At 40.9% G+C, this 24,686-nt stretch overlaps 1 protein-coding gene across 1 annotated transcript in view; it reads left to right on the top strand.

The window, feature by feature from the left end:
- LOC126109825 (synaptic vesicle glycoprotein 2A-like) overlaps nucleotides 1-24,261 on the top strand; it is a 181,810-nt gene extending 157,549 nt beyond the window's left edge. The window contains exons 10-12 of the mRNA XM_049914881.1: nucleotides 1,837-1,996; nucleotides 9,196-9,323; nucleotides 23,374-24,261. Of these exons, the coding sequence (XP_049770838.1) occupies nucleotides 1,837-1,996; nucleotides 9,196-9,323; nucleotides 23,374-23,435 (350 nt within the window). The 3' untranslated portion in view covers nucleotides 23,436-24,261. The remainder of the gene's footprint in view (nucleotides 1-1,836; nucleotides 1,997-9,195; nucleotides 9,324-23,373) is intronic.
- The last annotated feature ends 425 nt before the right edge of the window (nucleotides 24,262-24,686 follow it).

Here is a 24,686-nt window from a genome sequence, read left to right as displayed (position 1 = left end):
GTGCATGCTCTGTTGCCTGTGTTTATGTGCCTGTGGTTCTGTCAGTGTGATCATGTGATGTATCTGACCCCAGGAATGTGTCAATAAAGTTTCCCCTTCCTGGGACAATGAATTCACGGTGTTCTTATTTCAATTTCCAGGAGTGTATATAAATGACATCATATGCACAAGTCATGTTGCCAGTAGCAGTCCTGTTCAAAACAAGCTGCCGCACAGTAGCCGAAAGATGTTTGTGTTGTAAGTTCACCAGATGTTACTAATGTAGGCATACACTAGTTTTCAATAATTTAAAATAAAGGGGGATACAATAGTTGAAGTGTGTAGTGAGCTTATAACGTATAAAAGGACAGTAGCATTTGCTCAAGTGCCTTTGATTGTGCACGGAATAATATTAAAAAAACTATAAAACAAATTGCTAAAGAAACCACAATTAAAGAAAACATAGTGCTGCACATAATCAGCACCCTCTGTTAGCGCTAATGCCAGAATTACACATAGGTGAGATCTCAGAGCAGACGAATGGGTTAGGAAGGAGGAGTCTTTTGGAGTGGCTTTGAGATAGTATGTGGAGGATGAGGAGGTGCAGTGAATGATGTGTTGGTTTAGTTGTGCTAACAATCCAGTATTGGAGAAGACTGGAGGAGGCAGTTGGTTTATTTTCATCTTCAGATTTGAGATATTTATAAATAGTAAAGGCTATTTGAGGAAAGAGGGGTAGACAAAGAAAGTGGGAAAGGTGTATTGAGTATGGAAGGTGAGGTGGTGTGTGTGGTTTTCTAGGTTTTTTAAGGTGTGGTAAAATTTAGGGGATGGAACGTACATTGGAAAAGGTGAGGATGGGTTCATACAAGGCTTTTGTGCATATAGAGAATACTGGAAGGATGTAATCTTCATAGTGGTTTCAGTCTATTTTGGGGTCTTTTTTGAGTGGTTTATAGAAGGGATTCCAGATTATTGTGGTTGGTCCAAGGCATTTTAGTGCGTTAGTAAGATGGATGAGATGGTTATGGATGGTGAGGTACCAGGTAATAATTGCCATTTCTATAGCCTGAGTTTTTGCCAGAACTTTACCACTCCTTTTTGGATAGGGACTTTATGCTACATTTCTCCTTGATACCATCCATCCACCTCTTGACGAGCATGCTTCCAACTGCTGTAAACACCAAAATAACAAGCTGGTCTGGGAAGCCCTATGCTGTAGTTTGTGTTGTACTGTGTTGCAGTTGTGCGCCTAGAAGTGTCTGCTATGTTTTCCATGGTATGGATCCAGATGGAGCTGTAGATACTGTTGCTGCCCATGTGGATCCCACTGCTGATGTTGCTGTTGGTTACTCCCAGATAGTGAACTAGTTTGTAATATCCTGTGTTGTAACTTGTGTTGCACTGTACGGGTGTCTATGATGTGAATGCAGACAGAGCTGTTTGTTGTCCATGCACCTCCTGCTGCTAGTGTTCCATTTGTTACTGCCCACACAGTTGACCAATTTGGGACTTCCTATGTTGTGGCTTATATTGCACCGAAGCAGTGTGCCTGGGGGGCGGGGGTGTCTGGGGCATGCATGGTTTCCATGACATGGACTCGGACAGGCATGGCGGTCCTGCTGCTGCCCGTGTGTCTCCCACACCTGGTGTTCCAGTTTGGGATATCCCATGTTGTAACTCAGGTTGTGTTGTAGCAGTGTGCCCAGAGGTGTCTAGAGCATGCGGGGTGTCTGTGGTATGAACACAGACAGAGCTGTAGGTGCTGTCCCTGTCCGTGCACCTTCCCACTTCCGATGTCACAGCTGCGAACTTTCAGGCAGTGGTCTAGTTTTGGATGCCCCATCTGTGTTGCAGCGGTGTGCCTGGCAGTGTCTGGTGCGTGCGGGGTGTCCATGATCTGGGCCCAGACGGAGCTGCAGATCCTGCTGCTGCCCATGGCCTTCATCGTGCTCTCCGGCATGTGCATTGCGGTCGTCAACAGCGTCGTCGTCGACATCTTCCCCACCTACCTCAGGTGCGAATTCTTTTCCATCCCTGAATATTGCCTCCTCACAGTGCACTGGCAACTGCTGTAGACTATTGTTCTGTGTTTTCAGCAACTGTCATCAATGTGGCACCATCTGGCTTACTTTGATATTGCTGTGTCATCTGAACCTCAGTTTCCAGTCTTAATTCTTTATTTCTATGCAAACGTTGGTGTTACCATTGTATAACTTCATCTATTAATAATGGAATTGTGATGATATGGAGTATTGTCTCAGAGGTGCAATTGGCCTCATGAATTTGTTACAAATTTAGGGCTACTATAAATGATTCATTCACTTTCAGAGCTCTATATTTTCCTAAGTATTACAGGATGAGGCACGAAATGTGTTACCAATTGTTTCTTTCACAATTTATGATGCACATTAGATATCCCGCTGGGATCTCTACAGCAGTACCAGCAGAGCTTGGAAAAACAAATGAGTTACGAAATGACGTGTAATTCACGATACTGCCGCTAGGAGACTAGTAAGCAGCAATGGCTGACAATGGAAGACTGACAACACAGCAACAATCGGCAATTGTGTTACTTTTTCATGAAACGAAAAGCCTTGTTGTGACTCAGAGGCATTTTCGACAACAGTTTAACACACAATGGGTCCCTTGCAAGAAGACCATCCACAGGTTGTACGATAAATTTGTACAGGAAGGAACAGTATTGGAAGCGAAGTGACCTTGGCCTAAGCCTGTTTGTTCACTGGGGAATATTGAAGTGGTACGAATTGCTGTACAGAGAAATCGCGGGAAATTGTGTAGAAAGACAGCAGTGCAACTGGGAATATCCAGATGCTCCATTCAACACATTCTTAAAAGTGACCTCCATATGTACCCATACAAGATGACCTGTGCACAGAAGCTCGCTGAAGAACACAAGCAGCAGAGACTACTGTTTGCTCAGTGGGCAGAGAATAGGGAAGAAACTCTCAACAACGTATGGTTTTCAGACGAGGCACATTTTCATTTAGACGGTGTGGTTAACAAACAAAATGTAGGCTTTTGGGCCACTGAAAACCCACAAGTGCTTCATGAATGACAACATTATGGTCCAAGGATTACAGTGTGGGCAGCAATTTCCAGTCACGGACTTATTGGACCATTTTTCTTTGAAGAAACTGTGAAGAGCGAGCGTTATTTGAGAATGCTTCGCAAACGCTTCATTCCACAGCTTCTTGCTACTGCCTTGCCCTTCAACACACAGTGGTTCATGCAAGATGAAGCAAGGCCACATACTGCAAACACTGTGTTGGGGTTTTTACACGAGCATTTTGACATGCGGATCATTTCACTCAGGTCGCTTCAATGACGGACAAAATTGGCCCCCCAATAGTCCAGACCTCAATCCATGTGACTTTTTTTCTTTGGGAGTACCTAAAGGAAAAAATTTTCCCGAAACGTCCATGTGATTTAATGGAGCTCTAAAGACTTATTCTTCAAGCTTGCAGTGAAATTATGGAAGACGTGTCCCGTAGGGTAACCACTAACTTTAGTGTTCATTTGAAGGAAGTTAGGAAACAAAATGGTGGACATATTGAGCATGTGCTGAGTTAGAACAGATCTCCATGGACGGCTCTTCATTGTGGTATATGTTCCTTTCAGATAGTATTGACAATAAAGTTTATACTCAAAAACAAAATAGTAACATATTTCATGCGCCACCCTGTACTTGTACAAATATGATTGATGCATGTGTAGAACTGTAAACTCATAAAGTTCTGAGAGTTCCCCTTTGGTACAAGACATGTGTCTGAGTGGTAATAAAATTAGTTCCATACCTTTTGTAACAACATATTGTCAGTGGGCATCAAAGCAGCATTGATGGATTCTCTGAGTTGTTAGAGTGTTCATCGCAGTAGGGATATGTAAACAACGTTCTTAGACCAGTATTACACTGTCATATTTCTTTGTCAAAGTTGATATGTCAAATATTTATGACAAAGAAATTTGACACTGCAATAGGAAACTTTGTCCAATCTTGCCTTTCTTCAAAGAAATATTATCAAATCTAAGGACTGGCTGTAGATTTCATCATAAAGGTCATTCATCTTCTGTTCACTGCAGTGTGAAATGTAATCGCTTGGAGTGCTGGCATCGCTACAGCTACTTGATCTCTATAGTGTGTCTGTAAACATGGCTGCAAAGTTTAGTTGGTGTGTTCCTTTGACTCTTGCTTCAAGTGGCAGGGTGGGGGGTGGTGGGGGTGGGGTGTGATGGGGAATGAGCAAGGGGGCACAGTGCATGCTATTAATCGTGTGCTGGTGGGTTGTGCAGCAGGTGACTGCAAATCCACAATCACAGCTAATAGCCATCAACCTCTACATCGGGAAACACCAAAGCAGCTTTTCAGCAAGCCAGAATAGATGACAACATACACTAAAATTAAAAAAAAAAATCTTAGCTCTCCATTGCTTGGTTACTTGTCACACCTAGAGCATGTCACATCATATAACTGTTTAGGTGTGTCAAGTGATATGAATAGGTGAAATCAGAAGCAATGATGATGATGATGGATGGAGAACTTAAGTACGATGGGAGGGTTCTGAGAAAATGTAGTGCATTTGTACAGGAAATCGCAAGAGAAAACACTAGTGTGACCAATTCTAGTGAGAGTACTACTTCAGTGTTTGGCTCGCTTATCGAGGATGGATGGCAACAGACATCGAATAAATTCAGACACACATTGGCTCTACATTTGCAACTGCATCTACTACTTGGATCATAAGTAGTCAGTATCACCCATATGAAAGTGTAATAGAGGCTCAGGGAAGTTGAATGGGAAAAATAGCTACTGTAAACATTCAGATTATTGGTTTCAAAATATAAGCTGCTATCTTGAGATTACAGTAATCCATAACTAGTCACATAGTCCACAAAAATTATTATATATGAAGTTAATATGCTGAAACTGTCAATGTGAATGTTTATAGTAATTAGAGGTGATCTTGAAATAAAGTTATTGTCTGAACACTGAAAGGTCCCATACCCCAGTCTGACAATATACTATCACTACTTGTCAGATGGGAACCTTTGGATGAAAGGCGTTGTTGTATTTTTGAAGCCCGTTTGGGAAAATTTAGGGAAACAGGCTGTGCATAAATCCTACTGTCTCCACAGTACACGTTGTGCAGGGATTGTAGAAATAATGTGAAAGGCCACGGGGAGCGTACAAAGATATGCAGAACGTCATTTGTTCCTCACTCAGTTCGTGAGTAGAACAGGACATAAAATCACTAATAGTGGCACGAGGCACTCTCCACAACACACACTGGCTTGAATGGTACGTAAGTGGATGTGGATGTGGATGTAGAAGTAGGTCATACCAATAAAGATTTATTTTTAACCCTTTTGTGGTTAACTGTTTGAGTGCCAGTGTTTTCTGCTTGAAAACACCATTTTATCATGATTATTGTGTCTTCCGTGCAAAGAATACCAGAGCTTTTAGCATGAAACTGCTGATGCTGTTACAAGATAGACACCTAGTAGTACAATGAATGTAGTGCATTGTAGCAGTCATTTGCAGTGTTCAAAGCAACAGTCGGCACAGAGATTGCGCTGTGTGATTGTAGCAGATTGTGACATGTGGCTTTTTTTATAGGGCCCATATTGAGGAGACCATTGCATGTCTAAAATTATTGTAATATAAATTTCAGTTAGTACTGCAGCTTTCATGAGTGGTTTCAAAATGAAACCATTGGGATGGTATATAGCTTTGATACAAAATTTATTAAATTTCAGGCCCATTTTTGCTTCTTATTTAGGACTGTAAATTGTTTCAGGCATGATGAGTGTGTGAAAGTTTTGAGATATGGGATTGTGTCTAGGAAACACGCAAATTTGCTTTCAAATATATCACATGAAATGATGGGTGGTTGAAAACTGTATGGCCTAGTAATTCCAAAGTGAAACTGCCTCTTTTAAACAACTGAATGTTTTCTTTTTTGCCAATGACTTCTTGTATCATTGTTTACTATGATGATAAAAAGGTTAATTATGTGATTTTTTTTTAAAATTTGTGAATTATTTCATTTTGGTGGGACTCAAAGGGTTAAAACTCATTTTATGAGGTCGAAAACTTTCTTCTTTGATCACCAGTATTACACTTTCACTACTACAAACTTTTTAGTTGACCAATTATTGAGACCAGGGTGGTGGGACAAATGTGTCTTACAAATCAGCTCTAGGTCCACATTTTCATTTCAACCTAGGAGTTTCAAAGCTGAATTTTTGTTTGTTAAGGGACTTTGTCAGGATGGCACATGTAGAAAAAGCATGACACATCAGTACCAAAAATACATTCATTTTCTGGAAAATAAAAAACATAAAACATCATTTACAAATTTTCAACATAAAACTTGAAGTTGCTGATGCGGAGTAAGTGTTAACAAGGCCAAACATCAAATGTCACCAGTTCCTATTCACCTCCCCCCCCCCCTCCCTCTCCTCTAGCCCCCCCCCCCCCCCCCATGACATTAACATAATACCCAACATGTCTATGTAGAGAATAAATTCTGCAAGTGTGAGCAAGAGGCAATGGCCTTGCCGCAGTGTATACACCGGTTCCCGTGAGATCACTGAAGTTAAGCACTGTAGGGCCTGGTCGGCGCTTGGATGGGAAACCATCCAGGCCGCCATGCGCTGTTGCCATTTTTCGGGGTGCACTCAGCCTCGTGATGCCAATTGAGGAGGTACTCGACTGAATAGTAGCGGCTTCGGTCAAGAATACCATCATACCATCATAACGACCGGGAGAGCGGTGTGCTGACCACACGCCCCTCCTATCCGCATCCTCCACCGAGGATGATCCCAGTAGGCCACTCGGGGCTTGACGACGGAGTGCTTTTTTTATAAGTGTGAGCACACGCGCTACACGCGCATATCTGAGGCAGACCATGGGAACCAGCTCAGTATACACACGGTGGGATGTGGGAAACGGCATAAAAACTGCATCCAGGCTAGCCTGCACACCAACCCCTTGTCCACTGGGCAGATTCGGTCGAGGACCAGCATATCTCCCCTTCCCAGAAGTAGTTGCATTAACATGTGCTACTCGGAGAAGGTTTTGAAGATGCCTTTGACACATGTGTACCAATGTTTTTATATTCTATGAATTTTGCTAGGTTATATACATCCCGTGATCCTCTCGGACATGTGCGTGTAATTAATTAGTGATGTATCACATGAGATATGAAACTGCAAATTTTTATTATATCTGGAAGTATTTGTTACTACATCACCAATGTTTTATTTTATAGACTGATGGGCTCACCCCATTAAGAGGTCAGACATAATCTTTATGGTTAACAATTTGTACTGTAATTTCTAATAGTACATGTGGCACGATATATGATGTAAGAGTTCCGATCCTATACTTTTAATAAGGCAGTATGTATGAGAATAATGTCATATTATGTCACTGAATATTGTGCCAGTAGCTTACAGAAGGTTATCAGCCATCCATAGATAAGAGTCTAAACATCTTTGGTCATACAATAACAGCTGTGCCTCTATTACGATATGGTAGCTTTCTTTAAGTGTCAGCTAATGGATGTGCCACTTAAGTACAGAAATACAATGTATAACTGACCATATGTACCAGTGTGTAGTAAACTGTGAAATGTAGTGTGAAGCTTAAAATAAGTAAATAACTTTGGTTATGAAGTGCAGAATATGTATATGTGACAGTTGTAGACAATTAATATATAAACCAAAGCCACCATTTTATGAATGTATTACAGATACTTGAAAATGACCCACAGTTGAAATTGGCTAATTTCACCCTTAATAAACAGATGACAGTCTATTTGGATCATGTTTCTGATTTCAAAACCATTATGTATTTGTCAAACACAATATACTGCGTGTCTTTTGTAAGAGTTGTCAGGTGCTTTTTCTCTGGTGCTTTGGGAGATGGTTGCATTTCACTTTTGCAATGTGTAACTGCAGTCACCTCACCATGTCTTTCACACAATACCCACTAACAAAGAGATAGAGGGGCTGGCCAGTACTTACCTCAGCTCAGTACAGCCGATAGATACACAAAACAGAACAGAAAATTTACATTCCTAGCAAAGACGAACTGTCTGCCTAGGAGATGTCCAATACCCAGTAGCAGAGCCTGTCCTCCAGCATAATTCTAGGGACCTAGGAACCTGCCATTTGGCTTCTCCCACCCAACACCAGTCCCTCGGAACTGCGGAGATGGGAACTTGCACTCCAACACATCCTTTCATCCCGCCATTCCTCTGGGCTGAACCTATGTTAACCAACCTCACTCCCATTTACTCTTCAGTCTTGTCCTTTTTCCCTCTCCTCTTTAGCCATTCACACATCTTTTCATCCTACATAGTTGTGTTTATCTTTATACTATATACCTCTTTACTTCTGCATGCATCCTCTTTGGTTTGAAGCTGGCACAGTACTTAACAGTAGAATATTTTTGGCTTCCCTCTGACAACCATGCCTCCGTCCTTGCTACCCTCCCTGTTTACCTTTCCCTGTTGCTTCATAACCTGGGTTGTGAGTAACTGAATCCACTATCCCTTCTTCCCTTTTTTCGTCTCCCTCCTCCCTGATGAAGGAACAAAGTTCCGAAAGCTAGGAATGTAAATTTTCTGTTCTGTTTTATGTATCTATCAGCTGTACTGAGCTGAGGTAAGTACTGGCCAGCCCCTCTATCTCTTTGTTAGTATTTGTTTCACATCTTTATATGAGATTTTCCATTAATCATTTAGATCACACAATACCCACCATTGACAGAAAGTGTCGATTTGTGTTCCTATTACAAATAAAATTATTTTTAAAGCAGTCCACACAGTTTGCTACTGCCATGCAGCAGTGCTGTTCAATCTCTGCTGGAGTACCAGTTACTCTTCGTGTTTTGCTACCCCTGTTAAGACGTATTGCTAAGCTGAATATCACACTAGACTGATCTGGGACTGCTCTATCGAATTGACATGTACAATTTCGCTCTAAGCGCGATTTTGTTTAAAAATGGGGAAACAAACTGATGCTTTCCATTGATAATAGGCATTGCATGAAAGATGAGATGATGATTATTTGTTTAAGCTGACTCCAGCTACACATTTCTGGAAAATGTCAGTAGACACATTTGGCATGACTATGTAAATGGAACTAAGACTGATGTTCTTAGAGGCTTTATTTATTTTAATTCAGAGCCATGGCGGTGTGCCTGTCACTGTGTTGCGGCCGCCTGGGCACCTTCATCACATCCCTCATGCTGGGTGCCCTCATTGACTCCAGCTGCATCCTCGCTATTGCCATCCTTGGAGGATTTGTCTTTGGTAAGCTTCTTTTTTAATTTTTACTCATTATTTTTGTTTTTACCAACATGAGTTTTCAGCCACTTATAGCATTGTGAGGAGTCATGTGCAAGTCAGTCCTGCTTTTGTATTAAACTAGCACAATTGAAGGAGTTGGCAGAAGAAAATGTTAGCTATCAAACTGAAAATCTTATGTTGTTGAAGTATGAGTGTACAGTCAAATGAAAACAAGACACATGGAAACAAGTAAGTAAACTATTTATCATTTCAAAAATCATCGCCTTAACTTTCAATACATTTATCCCAATTTGAAACCAGATAGTAAATGTCTACATGAAAAAATGTCTGTGGTTGCCATAATCCTCTCCTTCTTGGCAGTGACATGGTTCCCTATGTACAAATTGGAAATTTGTGGTAAGGACTATGGGACCAAACTGCTGAGGTCAGCGGTCCCTAAGTCACTATACACACTGAAGTGCCAAAGAAACTGGTATAGGCATTCATATTCAACTACAGAGATACGTAAGCAGGCAGAACACGGCATTGTGCTCGGCAACACCTACATAAGACAAGTGTCGGGCGCAGTTATTAAAACGGTTACTGCTGCTAGAATGGCAGGATATCATGATGTAAGTGAGTTTGAATGTGGTGTTATAGTCGGTGCATGAGCGATGGGACACAGCATCTCCAAGATAGCGATGAAGTGAGGATTCTTCCATACGGCCATTTCACGAGTGTACCCTGAATATCAGGAATCTGGTAAAACATCAACCGACTTCACTGCAGCCGGAAAAAGATCCTGCAAGAATGGGACCAATGATGATGGAGGGGAATTGTGCAACACAACAGAAGTGCAACACTTCTGCAAATTGCTGTGAATTTCAATTCTGGGCCATCAACAAGTGTCAGCGTGTGAACCATTCAATGAAACGACATCAGTATGGGGTTTTGAAGCCAAAGGCCCACTCGTGTACCCTTGATGACTGCATGACACAAAGATTTACACCCCACCTGGGCCCATCAACACTGATATTGGACTATTGATGACTGGAAACATGTTGCCTGGTCAGACAAGTCTCTTTTTTAAATTGTATCGAGTGGACGCATGTGTACAGGAATGGACACAGCCTCATGAACCCATGGGCCCTACAAGGCAGCAGGAGACTGTTCAAGCTGATGGAGGCTCTGTAACGGTGTGGGGCATGTGTCATTGGAGTGTTATGGGACCCCAGATAAGGTTACATACAACTCCGCCAGGTTACATGTATGTATGCATCCTGCATCCATTCATGTCCATTGTGCATTCCGGTGGACTTGGGCAATTCCAGAAGGACAATGTGACAACCCAAAAGCAAAGAATTGGTGCAGAGTGGCTTAAGGAACACTTTTCTGAGTTCAAACACTTCTGTTGGCCACCAAACTCCCCAGACATAAATATGATTGAGTGTATCTGGGGTGCCTTGCAACATGCTGTTCAGACAAGATCTCCATCCCCTTGTACTCAGGATTTAAGGACATCCCTGCAGGATTTATGGTGTCAGTTCCCTCCAGCACTGCTTCAGACATTAGTAGAGTCCATGCCATGTCGCGTTGTGGAACTTCTGTGTGCTCGAGGGAGGCCCTACATGATATTAGGCAGGTGTGTGTGTGTGTGTGTGTGTGTGTGTGTGTGTGTGGGCGCGCGCGCGCACACACACACACACACACACACACACACACACACACACACTTTCAGAAAAAAAATAATAATACCCCCAGAGAGACAACATCAATTTTGATCAGTTGATGGCATATGTCACCTGGGGGACTGTAGATGTGCTAATAATTGTTTCAGCATAGTATTGTGGCATAGCTACCAGAGCGACATCTGTGTCTAATCTTTAATAGTGAATGCTCACAGCCAGATGGCTCACTGTATTGCAGACGTGTGAAGCAAACAGGCAGCCATGCCACAGAGACGCCCTCACGCTTCCTGGAGCCAACTCAGTGAGTTTGAAAGGGGTCAAATTGTGGTCTACCAATTGGTGGGATGGTCTTTGTGGAGAATTGCCTCGCAAGTTGGACATGCTGTTCCAGTTGTTCGGTGATATTGGTATCAGTGGTCAAATATGCATTCTCACACCCGTAGACGAGGTTCTGCATGTCCATGCATCACAAAACACCCCACCCATGACCATCGTATTGCAGGGACAGCAGTAGCACATCATACAGCTACCGCATCACAGGTAAGAGCTCTTGTGAGCAAAGACAAGTCAACATGATCTATGGCGAACCGGTTATTAGCAATGGGAGTATGGGCACACACACCTCTAGCCCATTTACTAAAGTAGCAGCAGCCAGTTATTATTTCTCTCATGATTAGGTAATAAACTTGTTATAACTGTTACACAAATGCATTACATACACGTCTTTCTCCTCCCTCCTCTCCCCTCCCTCTCCCCTCCCCCCCCCCCCCCCCCCCTGCCTTCTGGCCTATTCATCACATTCACCAGTTAGTGCATATAGCATAGTAGCCTGTGCCATTACTTGGTTTATATGTTCACATAGTTTTAATATTTGAATATATTGTAATATAATATTTATGTCTTAAGAGTCTCTCTGGGTATTACATTATTCTTGTGTTTGATACTGAGATAGTCATAAAATATCACATATCTTTGTATAACAATTTATGTACAGTTGTGAGTTCTCGCTGAAGTTTATAAACGATCTGTTTATTATTAAGTTATCTGACAATGGCCTGTGGCGACGTCATTTATCCACTGCGCCAAAAACAGTGGGTGAAAGCTGCAGCTGATAGATATTTATCTTGGTTACGAGTTGTTTATTGTTGTTAGTTTTTGATCTGTGCTTGGAAAATAAAATGTTTTCTCATCTCATGAAAAAGCTGTTACTTCATCAAATATAAAGACTCCGATAGGCCTAAGAAGCTGAAAGGCAGTTCATAATGAACTATTAAACAAATATTATTGTGAAACATTAATACAGTGTGTTCAAGTTTTTGATATCATGTTCTTTATTCAAATCGATGTTGTTTTTTTTTTTCGTAAGATTTGCTTTAACACATGCTCCCTTCCTTCATTATCAACACAGCCTATCGTGATCCAGTGTCTAAATTCAAATTTGACCTTTCATTCTCACTTGCCTCTACAATTTGATTTCTGTTAATAGAAGTCGTGTCAATACTGTCCAGGTCAATACTGTCTTCCTCATCAAATAGGCCACAATTCTCACTTTAACTAGACGTGGCCATTCAAATACACACATTGCACACACAGTTTATAATCAAAGTAAAAGCTCACTGTCTCTGTCATTCTTCCTGTCCAACATTGCTTGAAAAATCCAGGTAACACTGAAAATTCCAAATTCACTCACCATCCATTGATGGCAGTCAGGCTCTGGGTTCAAAGACTGTTGCGGGAAGTGATCTCATTGTCACAGGTCTTCATATACAAGCTGATGGATGCATGATCCAATGATACTCTATGTTTAATGATCTAACTATATATTTTCGTTTCCTGGTAATTTTCAGGACACAGACAGTGAAAGACTCAATTGATAATAGACTTTATGAGTTATTACCAAATTTTTTATTTAGTATTTCAAACCAATTTAACTACATTCAGTTTTAGCAGCATCCCATAGGCTACAATACAATATTAATCACTTCACACTGAAACCTTAAGCCAGTCAAAATGCGGCACGAATAATTAGCCCAAGATTATGTTATCAAACATAGCCTTTCAGCAACAACATCATTCTCTCTACACAGGGCTGTGGCATCTGGGTAGCATGAAGCAAGCCAGTAGGAAAAAATTACTCTCAAATGCTGGACAAGGTAACAATTTCAGAAAAATTGGATGATTAATCCACAAGATAGAGCTTTACAAACTGAGCACGTCAGTAACATGTTGTTTCATCTCTGGGCCTTATGCAAGCAGTTATTTGGCTTGGCAGTGATTGATAAAGTTGTTGGGTGTCCTCCTGAGGGATAGTGAGACAAATTCTGTGCAGCTGGGGTGTTGGATCTTCAATATAGTTAGCTGGTTGGAGGGCTCTGCCCTTTGGTTGTCCTCCACAGCACACCCTTACAGCACATCAGTATGTCAACAATATTCTACGCCATGTTCTGTCGATCTTCATTGCAAGCCATCCTGGGCTTACATTTCTGCAAGTTAATGCCTGTCTGCATATGGTGAGTCTTTTTTTTGCTTGTCTTCATGCTTGCCAAACCTTACCTTGGCTAGCAATGACGAGATCTGTCCCAAATTGAGAAAGTTTGGAGCATTATGGGCAGGATCCTCCAGCCAAGTTGGTATTTTGACAATCCAACATGCTAATTAGACAGAATTTGGCACAATATCCCTCAGGACATCCAATGACTCTGTCAATGAAGGCCAGGCCAAATAACTGATTGAAGGAGGGCCAGCTCTTTCTCTTGAATAAATCATACGATTTTTCTGAAATTGCAATCGTTTGTTTTGTCTGCAAGTGTACATCACGTCTCCCATTCATTATCTGTCTTCCAGTTAGAAAATTAGTTAACAGTGAACTTTCATACAAATATATTCACAATATCAGCCTCTACATATACCAAAAAACAGAATGTACTAAAGTTTGCCTATATTTCACATAATGCATCTTAAAACTGACAACACTGATTCTAAAGTTAACACACCACTGAAAAAAGAGTGCATCTGAGACTGTCAGAAACAGGAATTTTCATTTTTGTTTCAAAATCTTTACTTGATTTTTTAAGCGCATTAAAATTCAGTTTGTTAGTTTAGTAGTAAATAAAATTTGTGTTCCCTATTTCCTTTATAATTCCTCAAGTTGTGTATGCCATTTACTGTGTTCAAAGTCTGTAAATAAGTTTACTTTAGAATCTAACAGCCATTTAATAGATGAAGTGTTTTATGCATGGATGAGGATGCTCACATATGCTTTCATTGTGAATCACTGCTTTTATGTGATAATAATAATAATGGCTTTATTCAACATCGAATGGTACACTGCACATGTACAAAGAAACAGTAATGATTAAAGTTATTTGTACAATACATAAGACACATTCTTCTGAATATGTCATTAATTTACAACAAAATTACAATAAGATGTTTACTGATTTCTATTCACATAATTTCACAAAGCATTTGTTGTTCTTCATATAAGTATGGTACTCTTCTAATGTGTAGAAAGGGTGTTTTACTAAAAATTTCTTAAGCTGATGATTCAGTTTAATTGTAGGAAGAGCCATTACTGCACTACGCAGTGCATTAGCTAATTTTATACCTGCGTACTGAGGCCCCTGTTCGTAAAGTGCTGTTCTGTGGCTGCCAATGTAAAATCTTTCTTTATTTCTAGTATTGTATTGGTGGAAATCTGAATAAGTGGGTGCAGTCTTTTCACAAGCAATATGGCTTTTAGAATGTATGTGTTTATAACAGTTAACACCTCTGTTTTTGGAAACAAGTTGCGACAAGATTCCCTATATTTTGCTCCACAGATTATTCTCACACCCCTTTTTTGAAGAATGAGTAGCTTATCTAGATTAGCTGGTTTGAATTCTTATTGGGTTGGTCAGTCTAGCATCACTTCACACAATTTTCCTGGCTGTTGTTCATGAATTGTGGCTACAACACTGCTGTTCCAGCAGATGCATTACATTATCTTTTGTGGATGTGGGCATGGCTTTTTATGGCAAGTTGCTGCTATGTTTGGGCTCAACAATTCCTTTCTTTTCCTTGTGTTAGCATAAACACACCATTTCGTATTACCAGTAGCATGCAGCATAGGAATCATCGGTGTTGTTTACGAGTCAATTGATGACGAGAAAGCAGAGATGCATGTATGGCCACCTGCTAATTGTTGTGATTTTGGCTTAGAGCACGCGGTAACCCATACTCCTTATTTTTGAACCTTCCCCAATGCATGCAGATGTTGCACAATAGCAGAATGACCACAGTTCATCACATGTGTCGGTTGTCTAGTACAGTGATGTGGTTTTTTTTTTTTTTTTTTTGATAAGTGGGTTTAAACGATCTTAATTAAACACCGAATGTCTTCCTGAATGTGGAGCATCACTATTGTCAAAATGATCTTCCTTAAAACGAGAAACCCATTTTCTTGGAAATGTTAAGATTTCTCCACTTGGCACCTCCATTTTCTAGCATCCACAGCTCCACTGACCATCTCCAAATGGCAAAATAACAACATGTCAACTCAGATAACAACAGTAAACTACAAATGCAAAAATTACAAGTGTTTAATTAGCCATAACAACTGGAATACCAACACACAAAACAGATGCTATGAACTTGAGCATCAACCTAATGCAAAGAAAATGTTGTAGCCCTTTGGGTAGAAATAACCTTCTTCTTCTTCTGTAGTGGTCAATTCAAGGATTGGTTTGCAACAGCTACAATGGCAGCTTGTCTCCATTCTGTGCGTCTTTCAGCTTTTCTCTTCACTTCTTTATAGGTGTTACATCCCACATCTTTCACGATTTGATCCATGTACCTCAGTCGTGGTCTTCCTCTTGGTCTTTTTCCCTCAACATATCCCTCTATGATTGTGTTCACGAGTCCTTTAAGTCTTAATAGATGGCCTGTAAATTGCACTCTTCTTTTAACAATGAAACTCCGGAAGCTTCTCTTCTCACCTGCTCTTTCCAGAACCACTTCGTTTGTGAGCTTGTCGATACATTTTATTTTGAGCATGTGTCTATAGCACCACATTTCAAAAGAATTTAGCTTCTGGTCTTCCTCTGTCCCGAGTGTCCATGTTTCACACCCATAGCATGCCAAACTCCACACATTTGATTTCAAAAATCTTTTCCTGATTTCAAGGCTGATGCTCTTAGATGTTAAGGTGTTTTTCTTCTTGTTAAAAGCAGCCTTTGCTTGAGCAATTCTACTTCTCACTTATGCCTTGCTCCTTCCATCCCTGGTAATATTACTGCCCAGATAAGTAAATTTATCAACTTGTTCAAGCAGCTCATTGCCTACATGAACTTGGACTTTCACTTGATCTTTTTTGTCGCATGCCATTACTTTTGTTTTTGTTTTATTAATTCTCATATTATATTCTTCCTCCATAACTTTATCCATTCTATTCAGTAGGACTACAAGATCTTCTTCACTTTCAGCCAGGACAGCTATATCATCGGCATATCTTATCATATCTATTGATTGGCCATGAATTACTACACCTATCTGTGAATTTTCCCTTACTTTTTTCAGCACCTCTTCAATGTATAGGTTAAAGATAACAGGGGATAGTGCGCAACCTTGTCAGACACCTATCTGTATCTTCACCTCTTCTTGTTTTGTCCATCCACGGATAACTGCTGTCTCATTTTTGTACAGGTTCCATATCATTTTTATATATTTATAGTCTATTCCTACTTTTTTGAGTACCTCAAACATGCTATCCCATTTAACATTGTCAAAGGCTTTCTCTACATCTACAAAAAAAATGGTTCAAATGGCTCTGAGCACTATGGGACTTAACATCTGTGGTCATCAGTTCCCTAGAACTTAGAACTATTTAAACCTAACTAACCTAAGGACATCACACACATCCATGCCCGAGGCAGGATTCGAACCTGCGACCGTAGCGGTCACGCAGTTCCAGACTGAAGCGCCTAGAACCGCACGGCCACACCGGCCGGCCATCTACGAAAGCTATGTATGTTGTCAGGTTCTTATCTAGTCGTTTCTCTATTATTAGTTTTAGAGCAAATATTGCTTCTCTGGTTCCTCTATATTTCCGGAATCCAAACTGGTCTTCGGAGAGTGTAGCTTTGACTTTTTGTTCTATGTGTTTTAGGATAATTGAGGTTACTATTTTAGAGGCGTGAGTAACTAGGCTGAGCGTCATAATTTTCACATCTTGTAGCATTTGCCTTCTTTGGAATGGGGATCATAATGTTTTTCTCAAAGTCTGTAGGAATTTTACCCTGCTCTTACATGTTGAAGACAAGATTATACAACTCCTGATTCAGTTTTGCTCCTCCAGATTTCAGAAGTTTGGCTGGGATATTGTCTATACCAGGCGATTTGTTGTTTTTCAATTTTTTCAGAGCTAGTTCAAACTCTTCCTTTAATATAGGTTCACCTATTTTGTGTGTATGTACTTCTGTTTCTTCTTCCATGATGTTTTCAGACAGTTCTGGTCCACTGTACAGTTTTCCTATATACTGTTTCCATCTTCTTGCAACTTCATCATCGTCATCCAACATATTACCATTTTCATCCGTCACAGCCCTACACTTATTTCTTCTGTCTCCAAAGCAATGTCTCACACATTTATAGGCCTTGTCAATATTTCCCTTTCTCATGTTGTCCTCAACTGAAAAACAGAGATAGTCAAGCCGGCCGGTGTGGCCATGCGGTTTAGACGCTTCAGTCTGGAACCGCATGACCGCTATGGTTGCAGGTTCGAATCCTGCCTCGGGCATGGATGTGTGTGATGTCCTTAGGTTAGTTAGGTTTCATTAGTTCTAAATTCTAGGCGACTAATGACCTCAGAAGTTAAGTCGCATAGTGCTCAGAACCATTCCAGAGATCGTCAAGGTATTTTTCTCTTGCTTGTTTTGCCTCTCTGTTGATTCTGCTTTTCAGACTCTTGTATCTCTCTTGGTCTTCCTTCTTCACAGAATTTTTTAATTTACTACTTTCTTCCTTTATATTTAGTAGGTCATTAGTGATCCATTCCTTCCTTTTCTCTGTCCTTTCTTTTGCTATTACTTCTTCTGCTGCTTCTAAAATACCAGTTTTTATTTTTTACCAGCTGCTTTGGATGTCATTGCTGCCCTTTGTATTTGTTTTCTTGTCTGTTTCTAGTTGATAGTGCTTCTGTGTATTTTCATTTTTCAGGTTTGTCAAATCCCATTTACATGTACTTCTTTTTTTTTAATGTTCTTGAATTTTAGTTCAGTCGTGATCATAACGAGTATGTGGTCACTTTCCACATCACAGCCTGGATATGATCTGCTGTCCTTAACTTGGTTTTTAAATCTTTGCTTCACTAATAACCATACAGTGCAAAAATGTTTGCTGTCAATTGTGTCATAATGACTGATCAGCTAAAATGTGTGACAGATAGCTGATATAAATGCAGACTAAAAATGTACCCATCATGCAGAAAAGATTTTGGGGAAAAACTCCACAGATGTTATTTTCATATCACCCAAATGAAGCTGAGAGACCAATACTTCTGAATCTCTGCATACAAGCTTCTAAGTTATTGGAATGTAACCACTTAAATTTCACTTATTTTCTTAACCCTTTGCCTTACAATTTAAGTTCTGTTAGCATGAGCCATAACTGGCTGCAAAGTGTGGATGCACCTTAAGATTCCCAGCTCTTACACATGCTAAGGCTGTGGTGCACTACGCCTGGTGGCATCTGAAGTCGTGCAGACACCCTCAGGATTTGTAAGTATGTGTGTGAGATACTAGTAACATGACATTTCTTCAGGTATCATAAATAATGACGATTAGTTGCCCATTGGAAACGAAACATTCATTGTCTCAAACGCAGCGATATAGTCACAAACATTTTATTTCCCTTTATAAGCAAACATACATTGATGAAATACATCTTAATAATAATATTCACAACAAAAAATGCAATGATCTAAGACTGTATAATATTTTGTTCAAAACATTCTGGGACCTGTTAAGTTAGTACATTGGCAAACATATTTTCAAACGCAACGTCTTCACAATGACATGTACATGAATTTAATAGTCTTCGATTGTATGATATCGTTCAAAACAATCTGGCACATGTAATGCAACCCTGCACTTTTTGCATTCCCACATTGTTTCTCTGCGTCTTTTATGCTTTCTGCACACTACACAAGCTCTCACAGGATTTACTTTTGATGGTGTTGGATCAATATGTTTGGGAAAATGTGCCCAATGTTGCATGTGCAGTCTTTGTGGTATATTGCTGGATGCTAATCATCCCTTCAGATTTTATTCCGGTAAAGGTGTAGTTTTCAACAATAATTCTGCAATGTGAATCCTATATTCTGCGTAGCTCTGTCGTTTGGTGCAATATATTTTGTAATAAAAAGTGTGTTAAATAAAGCAACATCAAATAGGTAAAAGACTATCTTGCGGTATCGTTTCATACATTTTCTCACCACAGGGAAGCATGCGAGCATCTGATCTTGGTGATCAATTCCAATCATGCCTGTATCGTATTTGACGACACATTTTGGTTTCCACGATGCATTGCGGAGAGGTGTGTCTGTGGCAATCATTTCTGCTGTTGAATGTTTTGTGGAAAGCATATAAACATCTCGTTTATCTTTCCAGTTTAGTGCCAATATTCCATTACAACTCCTCACTGTATATTCTCCCTTCTTTAATTTTGCCTTCAGGAAGTCTGGGGGCATATTTTTTCTGTTTGAGCGCACTGTTCCAATCACATTAGTTTTATTGCTGAGGAGAGTTTTGAAAAGGTTCGGTGAAGAAAACCAGTTTTTAAAATATAGAGTATGCTCTTTGTGTAATACCGACTATGACAGTTCTAGAACTACACTTTCAGAGGCACTACCACTAGCATCACATTTGTCACTACCCGTGTATATCTTAAAATCATAGCAGTGTCCTGAACTTGACACACAATTTATAACTTTTAATACCAAACCTCAGTCTTTTTGATGGGTTAAATTGTTTGTACGATAAGCACCCCTCAAATTTCATTAATGATTCATCAATGGCAATATTCTCTTTCACTGTGTACACCTCCAGAAATTTTTGACTGAACATATCTATGACTGGCCTTAGTTTGTAAAGTTTATCTGTGTTGTCGGCTAAACTGTTATTCGCTAGACGCAGAAATCAACTTATGTGCACAAATCTCCTGAATGGCATCGTCTTCCTAAATATTTGTGTTTCTGTAACAGCCCTCCTAGACCAATACATCTGAATCGACAGTTTCCTTACTTCAGCCACGATTCTACACAGCGCGATGTATATTTTTATTTCATTGCAGCCAATAGGAGATCACTTTTGGTCTATTTTTCATTTCTTCTTTTCATTGTTGAGTACGTCTTGTGCATATCTATTCGTCTCAGTTACGATGTTTTCCCAAAATGTACTATTAAATATTACATAAAAAACGTCTAATTCTCTTATGCTTGTACTCACATGCTGTAAGGCTGCATCATTTATTCCCGGAATTTCCGTATACGTCCAGATTGTTGGTTCATGGCCTTCCTTTTGCCACACCCATGACTTTGATTGTTGTTTGTAGGTTTGCTCTTCTTCATAAGTACCATCTTCAATCACCAGCTGCATACACCGTTTTCGTACAGGAGGTAAAATGTCACTATCACTGTCCCTGCCGCTGTCAAAATATCCTGCAAAATCATTGTTGGCTATGCCGCCACATGTCTCCCTTTCCCCGTGAACACCTTTGCTACACATCGGGAACATTGTGAAAGTATTTTTGTAATGTCGGCAGGTCCGAATGTGGCAAAGAACACTTCGTGTATGCCGCGTGTATTCGATCAGCTTCGCAACGTGTCAGAGAATTTCTGTTTACATTTGGCGCGGCTGACCGACGACGTCTCTCACACGACATGCGCTTGTTCGGCGCGGTAAACATACCACGTCTATGATATGTCTAGGTGATGTTTGACCAGGTCGGCATGCTACACTCCTGGAAATGGAAAAAAGAACACATTGACACCGGTGTGTCAGACCCACCATACTTGCTCCGGACACTGCGAGAGGGCGGTACAAGCAATGATCATACGCACGGCACAGCGGACACACCAGGAACCGCGGTGTTGCAGTCTTTAACACTGGTAGCATGCCGCGACAGCGTGGACGTGAACCGTATGTGCAGTTGACAGACTTTGAGCGAGGGCGTATAGTGGGCATGCGGGAGGCCGGGTGGACGTACCGCCGAATTGCTCAACACGTGGGGCATGAGGTTTCCACAGTACATCGATGTTGTCGCCAGTGGTCAGCGGAAGGTGCACGTGCCCGTCGACCTGGGACCGGACCGCAGCGACGCACGGATGCACGCCAAGACCGTAGGATCCTACGCAGTGCCGTAGGGGACCGCACCGCCACTTCCCAGCAAATTAGGGACACTGTTGCTCCTGGGGTATCGGCGAGGACCATTCGCAACCGTCTCCATGAAGCTGGGCTACGGTCCCGCACGCTGTTAGGCCGTCTTCCGCTCGCGCCCCAACATTGTGCAGCCCGCCTCCAGTGGTGTGGCAACAGGTGTGAATGGAGAGACGAATGGAGACGTGTCATCTTCAGTGATGAGAGTCGCTTCTGCCTTGGTGCCAATGATGGTCGTATGCGTGTTTGGCGCCGTGTAGGTGAGCGCCACAATCAGGACTGCATACGACCGAGGCACACAGGGCCAACACCCGGCATCATGGTGTGGGGAGCGATCTCCTACACTGGCCGTACACCACTGGTGATCGTCGAGGGGACACTGAATAGTGCACGGTACATCCAAACCGTCATCGAACCCATCGTTGTACCATTCCTAGACCGGCAAGGGAACTTGCTGTTCCAACAGGACAATGCACGTCCGCATGTATCCCGTGCCACCCAACGTGCTCTAGAAGGTGTAAGTCAACTACCCTGGCCAGCAAGATCTCCGGATCTGTCCCCCATTGAGCATGTTTGGGACTGGATGAAGCATCGTCTCACGCGGTCTGCACGTCCAGCACGAACGCTGGTCCAACTGAGGCGCCAGGTGGAAATGGCATGGCAAGCCGTTCCATAGGACTACATCCAGCATCTCTACGATCGTCTCCATGGGAGAATAGCAGCCTGCATTACTGCGAAAGGTGGATATACACTGTACTAGTGCCGACATTGTGCATGCTCTGTTGCCTGTGTCTATGTGCCTGTGGTTCTGTCAGTGTGATCATGTGATGTATCTGACCCCAGGAATGTGTCAATAAAGTTTCCCCTTCCTGGGACAATGAATTCACGGTGTTCTTATTTCAATTTCCAGGAGTGTAATTTCTCAATTGCTTATACTACAGGCAGCTGATGAAAGAAGTGAAAAGAAGTTGAATACATCGAATCATCAATAAGAGAGAGTCACTTATCTTACCTTATTTCCTCAGAGTCAGTTCATTAAAATGACTAGGGACGGATTTCATGCTTCCTAGGAATGGCCCAGTTATCTATTAAGCTGAAGATGAAAAAAGGACACTGGGATATTCAAATGAAAGTGTGAAAAGACATTTTCAGAGAACATCAGACAAAATATTTTAGACTTAAATGCAATTTTTGGGTGGTGTTAACAATTAGAAAATCAGGTGTGTCAATTTTAAGGTAAATTGTGAAAACAGAGGCAAAATTTGTTCACTTGGCTTTTTGCAACTTCAGAGGCTGATAACATAGAGCAAACACATGTGTGAGTTCATAATTGATTTTCTGACGTGCAGACATTCTTGATTCCAGTGTCTTTGGCTCACTGCTAATATGTTGCTAAAATATGGAGAAAATTTGTTACAGCAAAGTTTTGAAGCAAACGTGCAGAGAGGTTGTGTCACGAAGAATACTTTCTGACGATTTACATTCTTAGCACACACTCTGCAAAATGTTGTGTCAGAGCAGCACCTCGCAAGATCCTAGATCTGTTAGGTCACTAACAGTGGCTTGACAAACTGGAGGATATTTCCGTGTGTTTCCAGTTACTGAGTAAATGACCATTGTGGAAATGCCTTTAGTGCCTGCTTCAGATTACAGTTAGAGGTGAAACTTTGTAAGACTTTGTGTGATTCCTTTGGGTACATTCTGCACAATATTTCACAAAACTGAAGTTAATCAAACTGGGAGCATGTTCACGTTGGGTCCCTTGATGTGGAATAATCATTTGCCAGATTGTAAAATTTTGCTACATTTCCGTAGACTACAAACGTAAGGCTATAAGGTAGATATTAAAAATATGCTTAAAACTAAAATTACCAAAGATTTTTCTAGGGAATTTTATTTCAACCAGTATCACTGATTAACAATGATTTGACAGAAGTTTGTTAACATGGGGTGTAATATTTCCTGTATCTGCAGCTTGTGGTGTACTCTCGACATTGCTGCCATCTGAGGCAAAGCTGAAGAGGATGAACCACTGAGGGCAACTGCAGTGTGGCGTCTGCATCCTTGCTGCCATTTTCAGGAGCCTGAGGTGTCACCCACGTGTGCTGCTCTTATCACCATACCTTGTGACCTCAACGATGAGACGTTGTCCTAAGTGCTTCGTGTAGTCCGCTGTGATGGTCAGCATCCTGCATCACTGTCTTAAACATGACGTGGTGCACCAGCTATTATTATTTTGGTGCCAGACAGATGTGAATGGCACAAGAAGAAACAGAGACTGCCAACTTGTGAAAACTACACAAAACAAACTGTACTCTAAAGTACTAGCTTCATTCTTTTGCACTTTTCATACATTTATCAATGTACCACCAATTCAGTGACCATTATAGCATTGTTAACTTGACCTGATGTATTAATTTAGAGAGATTAATTGAGGAAAAAGATGAAATTAATTTTGTTGACCTCCTTCTTTAAGAAACTAAACAAACTGCATTGAAGCACAAATATTGGAATACATTTGTGATATGATAATTCTCGACATAGAAAGTAAGTTCATGAGGTGTGTTCAAAAAATAATGGGAAATGTTGTTTTTTGGAAATAATTTTATTTATATGTCTACATCAATGTTATCACCTTCAAAGTAGTCATACTCACATCAGCCCATTTCCCATCCTGTGAAAAACTTTTGTAATTCTGTCTTTCAGATAGTTTATTGCTCTTTCAGTGATGGACTTTTAATCTCACCTATGCTTGTGAAAGTATGATCCTTTTAAGTTTCCTTTACTTTTGGGAACAGAATGAAAGTCATGTGGTGTCATGTCTACTGAATGTGGAGGTTGAGGAAGTATTATAATGTAATTTTTTGGCAAAAAATAAAAAAAATTAAGTTTGAGCAGGTGCATTATCGTGGTGCAAAAGCCATGAACACCAGAAATTCAGACTTTTTTCAGATTGTTTCATGCAAATGGTTTTGAACTTGTAAATAGTAATCTACATCTACATCTACATCTACATCTACATCCATACTCCGCAAGCCAGCTGACGGTGTGTGGCGGAGGGTACTTTGAGTACCTCTATCGATTCTCCCTTCTATTCCAGTCTCGTATTGTTCGTGGAAAGAAAGATTGTCGGTATGCCTCTGTGTGGGCTTTAATCTCTCTGATCTTATACTCATGGTCTCTTCACAAGGTATACATAGGAGGGAGCAATATGCTGCTTGACTCCTCGGTGAAGGTATTTTCTCGAAACTTCAACAAAAGCCCATACCGAGCTACTGAGCGTCTCT

Source organism: Schistocerca cancellata, chromosome 12 (genome assembly GCF_023864275.1).
Source record: "Schistocerca cancellata isolate TAMUIC-IGC-003103 chromosome 12, iqSchCanc2.1, whole genome shotgun sequence".
Classification (NCBI taxonomy): Eukaryota; Metazoa; Arthropoda; class Insecta; order Orthoptera; family Acrididae; genus Schistocerca; species Schistocerca cancellata.
Note: the sequence above shows the minus strand (reverse complement) of the source record. Positions and strands in the feature narration are given on the sequence as shown.